We start from the raw sequence: 13,024 nt of genomic DNA, 5'->3' as shown, positions 1-13,024 counted from the left end.
GTCTGTGTTCTCACTACTAAGTGTAACAACCTGCAGTGCTTGTATGTTAAATCACCAAATTGACAAACTCATGGAGCCTTTGATGCCTGAGGACATGAGTGTGTGGATCCCTACTCCCACCAGAGCCTACTCAACAACCTGCTTTATCCTGCTGAGGGTTAAGTGAAAAGCAAGGAGTAGACAATCCCGAATGAAATGGGGCTCTTGGATCCCTTTCACTTTCCCTTCCTGTCTTTCCCTTGATACCCCCAGGGGCAGTGCTGGTAGTACAGAAGTGCAAGCCAGAAGTAGCAGCAGGTCTTCGTGGCTACCCGATGTAGTGTCATGAGACTATGTGCGCTAGGACCCTTGTGGTTCTAGGGAGATTCAATAGAGGAATTACGTAACTTGCTGGGAGGTGTGAAAGTGTGGGTATTGATGGTTATGCATAATCAGTGTGCAGTGCATGATTGTATTCTGGGGAATAAAGATGTCTGTTACAGAACTCCATGTGTGCATGGTCCTTTGCATTCTCCCAGGCTGGGGAGAACGCTACTACTGGGAATCGGTAGGAGATCCGTGCCCTTAAGAAACAAGAATGCTCTCCGTGAGAGTTTGCAACTATACACCAATCTGCTCGTGTGTGCGATGTGCGCCCAATCGATAAGAAGCAATTTGAAGTTGCCATCTGAGGAGCTGAAGCCCGGTTCCAACGTATAAATACACCCCTCAAAGAAGTGGAAGGCCCTTTGGTGGAGCACATTCGAAAAGCCCACCATAATCCATTGGGAAAGCTAAAAGAAGAAATACTGTGTTGCACCATAATACAGAGCCATCATCTATGCAAAGCAAATGCAAAAGGCAGTGATAACCAGATACAAATGTACAAACATACTTACCAGCAAGAGTAAAGCAAGTACCACATGAGCTTGAGTCAGATGTGATGACCCAAGCCGGGTTGAGAAGATGATCGGAATAGCAAATTTTTTCAATGGCTTCAGAAAACAGCTTGAAGTACAATGCAGCTGTGCTTCTGAAACCATCACGGCCATTCTGCACTGCTAAAAAACAAAACCTTAGCCCCAGATGAACTGCATAAATGGAGCTGTTCAATGATTTCACAGATGCCGTAGAAGACGTAGATGACAAGAAAATCATTAAGTATTTAAAGAACCCTGCTGGTAACAGAGTAAAAGAAGTGCTGAAGAAAATCTCACAGACTGATGCAATATCGTACTGTCAGATCAAAGAAGCACTAGGTTCCAAGTTCAATGGGATGTCAGATGTCGACTATAAAAGATAAATTTTCAATCATGCGAGACAGCAAGCTGGTGAAATGATGGGTGAGTTTGTTGAAAGACTTGATGTGCCTACCAAACATTACAGGTTAGTAAATTTAATGACGAAAAAGCCATATGCCTCAGAGTCTTCAATGTCTGTCTTCCAGACACTGTCAGAAGGCACATATTGAGAGAAAGGCTCATTGCAGAGAAAATAATTATGGCAGGAAGAGACGATGAAAGAGCAGATCAACAATCTGCTGATATGGTATCTGGAACAGCTAAAAAATGAATCTACACTGGTCATGAAAAGCAAGCACAAGTACAAGGTAGATGCATGCAAGTCAATGTCTTCAAACTAGAAAAGGTTTTGTTTCCAATGTGGGTTTTCATTTCCCCATGAAAAGTCCAGTCATAGGACAGACGTGCAAAGGTTGCGGGAAAGAAAGCCACTTCATAATGTTTTGCACAGCAAAAGATAAACCAAACATCACAACGAGAAAAGAAAATGGACGCCAGAAGGTTCCAGAAGTATTCTTGCCATCCACACAAGTCCAAAAAGCAGCACCAGTTACAACAAGTAGAAACCAGACAAAGTCGATCGTCATCAAGCTCATTCTATATAGGCTCTTCAACTTCATTATTAAGCACCTGTGAAGAAGATGGCTGTGTGATAATGATGTCAACCAAGGAACAACAGGCACATGTTGGTCAGGCTGCTGGCATGGAAGAACAAAAGACAAAGGCAAGCCATCAAATGAAACAACTGAATTCACTCAGCCACTGCCCTAAGATTACAATAAAATTATACTGTTACCCCATAACCATCATTCTAGACAGTGGTGCGTCGATTAACATTGTGCCAGCTGAAAAGCCTGTGCCATGCCTCAACCTGTAAAATATGAAGGTATACACGCAGGCTCCCTCTAAACTATTGGAGAGTCAAGGGTCATTCATAGCGACAATCCAACATAAAGCAGTGTCAGTGCAAGCACCAACTCATGTTCTTCAAGGAACTTCATCCAGTGTATGCCTACTCATTGTGGCCACTGCTGCTAACATAGGGCTGATATATTTCCATTACAACCTCCACACTTAATCTGAAATTGTGAGCCAGTTTCCGTTGTTGTTTTGTGGCCTAGGAAGGCTCAAGACAATAAATGTGCGGCTTCACATTAATGAGGCCATTTTCCCTGTCACCCAGCGGCACCACAGTCACTTTTCACTTGCAAGAAGACATTGAGAAAAAACTAGAAATGCTGTTGCAGATTGACATCATTGACAGATCCATCAGTCCTACACCATGGGTTTCGCCCACAGTGGTTGTGCCAAAAAAGAACAGTGGAGGTGCAGTGTACATCTCTATTGATATGTGCCAGGCCAACAAAGCAATCCAGAGAGGAAGAAATCCTAGTCCACACACACACAACTGAATGGTACTAAAGACTTCTCCCATCTTGACCTGAACAAGTAATACCATCAACTTCAGTTGGAAGAGAACTGCAGGTGCATCACTACTTTTTCGACTCATGTTGGTTTTTTCAAATACAAGAGGTTGAGATTTGGAGTGTCATCAGCTGCAGAAACAGTTCAGTATGTTATACGTTGAGTATTTCAACCTGTCACACATGCTTTTAATTATAGTGAAGACATACTGGTATTTAGAGCAATGCAAGAGGAGCATGACAAGTCTCTTACACAAGTGTACCAGCTACTTCGTTATGCAGATCTAACTTTAAAAGCAGCAAAGTTTGAGTTTCTCACGACCGCAATTAAGTTCTTTGGCCGCAAATTCTCTGATGAGGGATTGACTACTGGCCTAGATAAAGTACAAGTACTATCCACAACTTGCCCCTCACAAGATGTCACTATGCTACGATCCTTCTTAAGCATGGCAAGTTATTGCTCAAGATATATTTGTGACTTTGCTACAGTGAGTGCCCCATTGAGAGACATGACAAAAGAAAATGTCAATTTCCAATGGTCTGAATGTGATCAAAGCTTCAAGAGAATACAACACACAATTGAGAATGCAACTAAGATGGTCTAGTTTGACCCCAAGTTACACACTGAGATCCCTGTAGATGTGAGCCCAGTGGGGTTGGAGGCAATCCTTTCTCAACATAATGGTTATCTGAATGCTTAGAGACACATTGTGGCCTATGACAGACAAAACCTGTTTGACAGACCATGTCTATTCTCAGCCGGAAAAGGAGAGTCTGGTTGTAGTGTGGGCCTGCAAACATTTTCATGTGTTTCTATATCGAAAATGTTTCACTATCATTACAGGCTACCAAGCACTGCTCACTATTTTTGGAAGCCCGAAGGCCAGGATGCCCCCTCGCAGTGAGAGGTGGTTGTTCCAACTGCAAGTGTTCGACTATGCAATTATGCACAAACCAGGTAAAGATCAGAACCCTACTGATTACTTTTTACGAGTACCACTACATCATCACAGTGCAACATCCAAAATGGCTGAGAAGTACACTAACTTCATGGTGAGGTCCAGCATGCCAGCAGCACTGTCCATTGAACAGATTTTTGCTGCTACTAATGCCGATTAGAACTTGCTTTTCCTCAAAGACATAATTTCAACTTAGTCGTGGAAGATGAGCACTCAACATATTGCTGGTGATGTTGAAGTTAAAAAATTCAAAAATGTACCGGGTGATCTCTCCATCATCAGGGATGGTGTTGTATTGAGAGGTTTGAGAATCACCATACCTGAGACCCTAAGACAGGAAGTCATTGAGCTAGCCCATGAAGGACATCATGGCATTGTAGCCATTGAAAGAGCCCTGAGAGAACGAGTGTGGTTCCCACACCTGGGTGAGCAGGTTGAGAGGAAACTGAAGGAGTGCCATCTTTGCAACTGCCTTTCCCCCAAAGTGATGCAGCATCTACTGACAATGCATAGTTGTGGGAAAGAGTTGCAGTTGATTTGTTTCGGGCATAGGAAACAGACATCATTTCATTTTAGTCACTGATGAGTATTCAAGCTTTATTTTAGTAGAGGGGCTACCATCAACAACCCACGGCAAGGTCATTGAGAAGCTGGAAGACATCTTTGCATTGTAGGGTATCCCCACCATTCTCAAATCTGACAATAGTCTGTTGTTCAATAGCAAAGAATTCAAGGAGTTTCTGGTCAGACTGAATGTCAAACTCCAGAAGAGTATACCTCTGTGGCCCCAGTCAAAGGCATTGTGGAATGGTCCATGGGTACCCTCAAAAGGGTAATTGAACAAGCATCGATGGAGCAGATTGAGCTAAACCAGGCCCTGTGTCAAGTCTTCTGTGCTCATCATTCACTCCACAACTGGTGAAAGTCCTGCCACCTTGATATTTGGACAAAAGTATACAATTGGTCCTGAAGGGGGAAGTACCCACAGCAATGATTTAGACTACGCCTCGAATTGTGAAGTCAATATATAAACACATTTATTTATATCCAAAAAAAGAGCCTCTTTTAATCAAACATTACTTCCATAACAAATTATTATTATTATATAAGCAGAGGTGCTCCTAACAGTGGAATGGCGCAGTGCAAGTGATTGAGTGCGACGAACGAGTGCAAGTGTTATACAAAATATATTCAAATGCCTATCAATTGGAGGTGTAGTCTAAATCATTGCTCTGGAGGTTTAGGTGTATACTTCCCCCTTCAGGACCAATTGTGTGCTCTTGCTTACCTTACCCAGATCCATGGGTTACTGGGTAGCTCCTTATACTTTCCTATTGACCTTGATATTTGGGAGAGCCATTGGAACCAAACTGCTACAGTGGGCAGCGGACTGACCTTTGAATGCTGATAATGTTTGTGTCACAGACACTTCTCGAAAGTGCAAAATGAAAACATGTGCCAACCGGCATCAACAAGCTCAGGAAGCAGTCTTTGATAAAGGTGACTGTGTCCTGGTCAATCAGAAACAAAAGCAGAAAATAGACACTCTATTTGCTGTCAATCCTCTGAGGGTGGTAACATGCAAATACACATGGTGTCAGTAAATCATCCCGAACAGTCTAGGACATGGGACTCTCCACATTTTATGCCCGTACCTTAACGTTCCTCAGCTCCTGCAAATATGAATAAGGCGATCCTACCTAACAGTCCAGATTAAGCATCAGATCCGGTGCCACCGATGCGCAACCAGAGTGCATCTCAACTATCTTATATCACTCAATCTGGCTGACTAGTGCAAGTGCCTCGATGACTTATTGAAGAAATATAATGTAACTGATGTTTATATATTTATTTTAACAAGGTGGGAAATCTATGTAATCTAGAACCCTTGCAGTTCAAGACAGACTTAATATAGGAGTTACAAAACTTGCTGGGAGGTGTTAAGACATGGGTTTTAATGGTTAAGATGTAATCAGCATGCAGTGTGTGATTGTATCCTGTGAAATAAAGATGTCTGTTATAAAACTCAGCGCATGGCATTGTCCTTTGTATGTCATGGGCTGGGGAGGACACTACACCCTAGTTGATGCCTGTACTTCCTCTGGTCAGTGCAACACATCCCAGAAGAGTAAATAGAGGGGGGTCTCAGGATTGCATTTGTGGAACATGTCCTTTGAAATTAGATCTTGTACTCATATCGTCAGCTGCAGAGTAAGGGCATAAAACTAAAATTTCAAGTAGGCCTTTTCAAAGTAGTTAGTGTGAAAACAGTCTCTGCTGTAGACTCAAGGTAAAGGGCAAAGTTAAAATAAAGCTGCAGCAAGAGAGCCTTAAAAGCTAATGTGTGTGCAAGAAGCTTCTGCTACAAGCTCATGGGAGAGGTTTTGTTTTCATTTTGCATAATATTCTAGAGAATTTATGGTGTCACAAATGTTCCCTCCTCCCTACATTTGCGGCTATCAATGTTGCTGGGACGGAGGAATATTTTTGTTGTGAGGGCCAATGCTTTCTCCTGTTTTGAGCCATGAAAAGAACGTGTGCAGCTTGCAGCGAGGGCTTTGCTATAACTCCTTCAGCTATGTGCAGTTCTTTGGCTATGAGTACTTACATACCTCCAGAGAAGGGATATATTCTTAGTGGAATACAGACAGAGCTTGCTTTGTAAAAGAATAAAGAGACTCATTTACAATAAAATGATGCAGCATGGCCCTGCAAGTCAGCTTGTTGCACTGCCTCATTTTGAAAGTTCAGGGATGCATCGTATTTGCAGAAATACAATGCCTCACTGTACTTTCCTCAGCTCTGGCACACAAACTGCTGTCTAGCACCGATGTAGGCACCCTTGCACCATAGTGCAAGGGTGCCAGCATTGAAGGGATGATTGTTTATGTGCAGAAAAAGACATCTTCCTGCACATAATCATAAATGGTATTTTCCTCTTTCTATGTGTGCTGCAGAATGTTATTTCTCCCCTTGAGCCACTTTAAAGCCACCCCTGAGGTGGCATAGGAATCTCATGCATTCCCTGCCTTGTAAATCTAGGAATGCATCAGATTCGGTGAGGTTGCATGAGTGTTGCGTCAAAACACCAACAGCTTATGTGTGAAAGTGGGCCATAATTACATGGCCATGAAAAGCCACGCCAGGCGGCTGTGCATGGCCTTGTTCATAAGGGCTGGCACACTCTGCACCACCGGAGCGTAAAAAAATTATGCTCTGGTGGCGCAGTATGCAGCGAGGGCCTTGTAAATGAGAACATAAGTGTTGTGGCCACAAAGCTTGCTCAGTTGCCAACGGCCAGCACTATTGAAGGTCAGAGTGACGAATACTAATACTGCTAGTATTAACTCATCCTCAGGCCTCCTTAATCCACCAAGAGGCACTTTCTGTCTCTTTATCTAATTTTTGTTTTTTTTATCCCTGCTTTCTACATTTGTCACTGTTTTTCAATCCCTATTTTCCTCTTATGTGTTTTTCTTTCTCTTGCTCTGCAGCAAAAGCTGTTGATAAAACATAAGTGCTTGTCCCCCAAAATGACTGCCAGTGTGTCTCACCTGCAACCACTGGCTCAAATTAAGCACTTAATGAAGAAGCTTGAGAGGCACTGGCAGCACTTTTTCCCGTACGTTTTAAGGCATGTATACACCACAAAGAGCACATCAAAGAGACGGCGACAAGTACTGGCCTTTTTTGGAAGATGTTGATTATTGAGAAATTGGTGCACCAAGAAAGCATCGTTCCACGCATTCTCTTGTGGAAACTAATTGAGCTTTTGCTGGTCTATCATTTGAACCTTACTTGGATTTAACTACTGTTGTTTTGAATTCTAACCAAATTTTCCCTGAGACTTTGGGTCTGTGCTTTACTTTAATTTACCTCCATGGGTTTATTTCGCAAAGAAAAGAGGGACTTGGATGGCAAGTATGTTAGCTGTTGCCCGGCTGTGATTGAAGGTGTTTTTGTGTTGCCAGCATTATCAGCAGACCAGATCTGAACAAAAAATGTTAGCCATGTCATTATAGTGGCATCGCAAAAGCTGGATTTCACAGTTAAGCGTTTGACCAGCTTTCTTCTGCAAATGGTCTCCTACAATGATATTTGGTCTGAAAATTTGACACATTCTGTTAATTACTGACATTGAATGAATGAGAGTCATGTGCAGGGCAAGCTATGCTGCGTATGCCAATATTATCCTTTATGAGAATGTAAAGCCATGCTGAGAAGTTTTTGTGGGCCCATGTTAATGAACTGCAGTGCAGTCCCTCATAGGATAAGCACCTGTTTTAAAGTTTATAAAATGTCCTGCTGGGAAAGAGAACGCACAGCAAATTCACCATCTGCCGCCGCCTAGTGGCTATAGCCATGTTACTCACCTCATTATTCTTGTAGATGTCAGTTTTGCTTTAAAATCTTAAAATATATGCTGCATCACAAGTACGGGGTCGTCAAAATAAAAAGGCTTGAGGAATTATGACCCCAATGATGCCCGTTTTTATGGGCCTGAGAATGGCATGGCCTATATTTGCTTTCCTATGCACTTGTGTTGCACATAGAAAATTTAAACCATGGTTTCAGCACTTATCAATTTGTATTTTGAATCTATCTTTGTTTTCTAGCTAACATATCGATTATAGATTTGGATACAGAGGAAGAGGACAACATCATAGTACTCTCTGTTGGAAGTCATTTTGGTTTAAACCTGAAAGCTGATGAAAAAATATACTTTGGCGGGCTTCCATCATTGAGAAACTTAAGGTAATGGTACCTTGCTTACATTAAAGGAGTTTTATGTCAGAATATTGATAACAAAAATATAATTTGACTTTTATATCATAGCCTAAATATTTTTCAAAAAGTATTGCTGCTTTTGGTGTGAATCTTCTATTAAATACAATAAGGTGGTATTTTTGTAAATGGTATTTAGGACATTATTATATTGTCAGACAATGTTTACGCCATGATATAATACTGGTAAAATAACATAAAGAAACACTAGTCCTGCATAATGGAAATGGATTGTTTAGTCTTTTTTCTTACATTTATGTTTTTTTCTTCCAAGTTTTACTACGATAAGACACAGTAAAATGTATATATAAATATATATATATATATATGTATATATATACATATATATATCTGTAGCAATAACTAACTGCACCACAGAACAGTGTATCAACAGAAAATTACTTACTCAATTGCTCTATCACTCATTCACTCAAACTCCCATTGATCTACTCACCCACTCTCTCATTCACTCAAGTACCCATTCCTTGATAGTGAAGTAATCAGTAAATAAATAACTGATAAGACACGTCTGGCAGACGTTTTTGAAGCACCAGACTGCATGGTCAGTTCATATTCAACAAAGTTGCAGAACTCATAGGGGACAATTTAACTTGTTCATTATTTCCAATCCAAAGAGTAATTTACTGTTTCCTCACTAATTCACACAATGTATTCCTAAAATCAGAAAAATCACCTTCGTGGATAGGTCTTTTTAATTGTGTCTGCTAAACTGTGAATGTGTCTCAACATCCCCTTTAAGGTCGAGACAACCTGAGGAAGTGCTTTAAAGTTTTACTTTTCAATCAATACATTTTACTGTGCCTTTTCTTTCTTATGCAGGCACCAGCAATTTAATTTTGTTGTATGCAGGCGCCAGCAATTTTATTGGTTGTGCAGTTAATTATGTTGTATGTGCAGTGTAAAGCAGCTTTTGAAATGTGGGCTAAATATATAATCTTAACATTATGCACATTTTGTTACATCCAAATTTCTCAAGTGCCTTGCCCAACACAATGTCCTTTTAAATGCTTTCTATATCCTGTTCCATCTTGTTCCCAATAGTGATTCCTGTTAGGGTACTTCACACATAAAAATATACAAAAACATAGCTATGTCCCATAGGCCCTCATTTTGTGTGCCGGTTAGGGATACAGGACAGGACAATTACAAGTTCTCAGGTTTTTCCAGACCCAAAAGTTTGGGTGTGAAAGCCCCAGACCCTGTTTTAGATGGTGCATTTCCAAATCTGTGTCTGAAAGGCAGACAAGGACGATGGACAGAGGCACAGCTTGCCCTCTACCCACCCATTGTCATCTGAAGGATTGGAAGGGCCCCAGGTAAGAAAGGTTTGGAGGCCCCTGTACACAACACATTTTAACTTTATTCCCCATTTTATTCTAGTTCAATCCAGCATTATGTCAGACAGTTCTAAATTGCATGTTAAATTTAAAAAGGTCACACAAAAACACTTGAATTATAGCTTGCTTGGGACCTCAAAAAGTCTTTCAGAAGACACAGGGTATGGAGACATAGTCAGAAGTAGAGGCCGGCAAATAGAGAGTAATTCACTTTCCCAGGGAGCCCCTTGAGAGGTGAGGGCTCTGGACAATTGCCCTCTTTGGCCATGCCTCAGAAAGTCCCTGAATCTGCCCCATCGAGCAGTATAAGAAAGCAGACAATACCCCCTCAAATACTGCACAGCCTCTAACCACAAAAAGCCCTTTACAGCCCCCAACCAACAACACACAACCACCACAGGCCTCCCCCGCAGATATTTACCAGCTGCTCAGAGCAGGTTATAAATATCTGCATTAAACTCCCCGGAATAGGGGAAATATGCTGTAAAGAACCTGGTAATTGTGGGTCCAACAAGATAGCCCCAGTTTCCAGGGAGTTTGACTCATAGTTCCCAGTAACTTCCAGCCATGGTATCTCCTCGTACAGTTAATGGGGAACTTGTAATGAGGGCCAAAGAAAACATAAAATAGGACACTTCAAAAACATTCATTTACCACTCAGCTGAGGCACCCCAGCAGTGCCAATCATCACAATAACATATGCATCACTAACACATTAACATATTAGCTGAATATCACACATTCACACATCACAAACACTAAAAATACATTTCGGAGAATACCCCAAACATCAAACTTGGCATAAAAATACCACATGCACTGCAACATTGTATCTAGTCTATTTCTAACAGCCAGTCAGTGGACAGATTAAACACCAGAAACATGTATAACCAACTGTTGAAGCCTTCCAGTGGCAACCAAACACATATTTCGGCCTGCCAGAGGTCACATCGCCTACTCCTTGATTACCTATTGCTACTCTTACCACTATCCTTGAGGCTCAGAAGTAGCATAACAAGAAGACAATAAGCCAACTTTGCTCTCTAAGAACCATGTATATTTCTGTTATTTTACCCCTTCCTTATTTCTTCATCAGCTGGCAGAAGACTATTGAGGGATCAAATGTGTGCCAAGAAGGGAGGAGAATTCCATGCCTTAACACCTCCACTAGCTGTCACTTACCTCTTATTGCCTTCAGAAGAGCTATGGAAGGGACAACAGTTGGGATGTTTGACTCCCATCATATGTTACCGGGAACTACAAATGGAGGAATCCTGGAAGAAGCCCTGATAATTCCATTTGATTCATTTATCCATGATTTGTGTCTGGAGGGGTGTGGCTCTACTCAGAAAGTAGTCCATACTTCTTGGCCTAACATTGGTAGCAAATATGAGGTCATTGCTTACTGTTCACTAGCACAGCAGGAGAGCAGGAAAGTCTATGGGGAAGGGGCACAGTGTGGTCCATGTCTCATTTGAAACTGTGGCTCTTCCTGAAGCTGAAAGCAGGAAAGATGCTTCCAAGAAGCGAATAGATGAGTTGAGTAAACAATATCAAGCGCTTAACCAAAATGTGAAGCCCAATAATAAGCTGAGGTGGATGCAAGCCAATGTATATTACATAGAATGACTATGTTGGTTAGAAAGGTGAGAGACGGCTCTCAAGGGGATGAAAGCTTAAGATCTTAGAAATTACCCTTAGAAGATGGAAGATTTAAATCCCTAATTTTGCCAGAAGACTGTCATGAAAATCAGCAAAACTGGGTTTAAAGCAGTTTATCCTGTTAAACATATATTAAAAATGAGCACCTCCTAACAAACTGCCACAATTAATGTGTCCCCCAATAACAAAAAAAGAAGGCTGTCTCACTTTACTGTCAAGTATCTGGCAACAACGTGGGTAAACTGGCAAATGAGTACACAAATTAGTTTGCTGAAAGTCTCTTCCATTTGCCGCTTTCTGGGTCTGTAATTCTGATTCAGTTCGTAAGAAAGGCAGATCTGAATTCTGCAACAGCTTCAAAGCTTGGGAAGACTGTCAACTTTGGAGTGGAAAAAAAAACAGGCAGAAAGGATAAAAAGGAGGTTATTAAACTTATGTTAATTGCTGAGAAGTAGAACAACAGAATGACAAAAAACATTAAAAAGTTGCAGTGTGAAAGCAGTGAGAAAAGAAAAGGAATCAAGAGTGGTAATTTGAAAAAACAGGCAAGGGAAATAAAAGAGGAAGGAAAAGATGGTGGGAGAGCCAGAGGGAGAGGCAAAAGAAAGAATAGAGGGATGTTAATGCATATTTTGCTGGGGATATGCATTAAACAAAGTGAAGACATTCGTTCACACAGCATAAGGGTGTGGGGACATAAGGCATCAAAATTTATAGAGCACATTTAAAATGGCAGTCTGACCCATGTGGCCACACAAGGAAAACTCCAGTCTGTAAAAATGTTAAAGGTTTTATTAAAACCTCAGACTCAAAGTAATGTAGACAATTCTCAAGACTGAGCAATAAAGGTACAGAATCACCATGGGTGACCAAGGCGACGGAAAAGATGGAAACAAATTAACATCAAAGAACTAAACATTCAACAATAGCCATGCAAAACATTAAAAGGATAACTTGAGGAATAGGAAAGAGGCACTGATCAGTTTTTTTAAGCATTGATGTAATCCTAAAGGTTTTCTAAGCATATCTAGCTAGTGCAAGGGAAATCATTACAGATGTGTAAGTCATCAGTTAACATGTGCTGAGCAAAAACACGTGTGGACAAAAAATAAAAAGGAAAAGGACAAATAGAATTTGGAAAAATGACATCTTGGGAAAAAGGTAAGTAACCAAAGTTGGTAAAAAGTAGGTAAAAAGAGAAGGCATGAGAAAGTCAGAAGCTTTGTCAAAAGTCTTCTTCTTGGGTCAAGGGAAACATTTTAGGTCTCAGCAAAACATTGGAAAATGAGGGGAAGGGTAGAATGGTCTGTACCTCTCAGAGTCTAAAGGGGTCCGGAATGAAGAAAACGGGCAGGAGGTTAGGAGAAGACTGACTCAAGTCCAGCTGGAGAACAGTATATTATATTCCAAAGTGCAAGATGATTAGTTCATCCATCACTCCACATGACTCAAGTTCATCATGCGTCATGGCACTGCAATATCATTATAGATTCCCATTGCCAGCATGAGAAAGGCATCCATTTTAGCTCATCTGTGAAGGTTTGAAACAATTGTAT

The 13,024-nt window shown here is 41.1% G+C and overlaps 1 protein-coding gene across 7 annotated transcripts in view; it reads left to right on the top strand.

Annotated features, from left to right (window-relative positions):
• The window catches only part of LAMA2 (laminin subunit alpha 2), a 3,379,260-nt gene that overhangs the window by 3,210,395 nt on the left and 155,841 nt on the right, over nt 1-13,024 (top strand). For all 7 annotated transcript variants that reach the window (XM_069234829.1, XM_069234828.1, XM_069234823.1 and 4 more), the window contains one exon: nt 8,280-8,418. In XM_069234829.1, the coding sequence (XP_069090930.1) occupies nt 8,280-8,418 (139 nt within the window). The remainder of the gene's footprint in view (nt 1-8,279; nt 8,419-13,024) is intronic.

This window comes from Pleurodeles waltl, chromosome 5, assembly GCF_031143425.1.
Source record: "Pleurodeles waltl isolate 20211129_DDA chromosome 5, aPleWal1.hap1.20221129, whole genome shotgun sequence".
In the NCBI taxonomy this organism is placed as follows: domain Eukaryota; kingdom Metazoa; phylum Chordata; class Amphibia; order Caudata; family Salamandridae; genus Pleurodeles; species Pleurodeles waltl.
The sequence above is the reverse complement of the archived record's forward strand: the minus strand, read 5'-3'. Positions and strand labels throughout refer to the sequence as shown.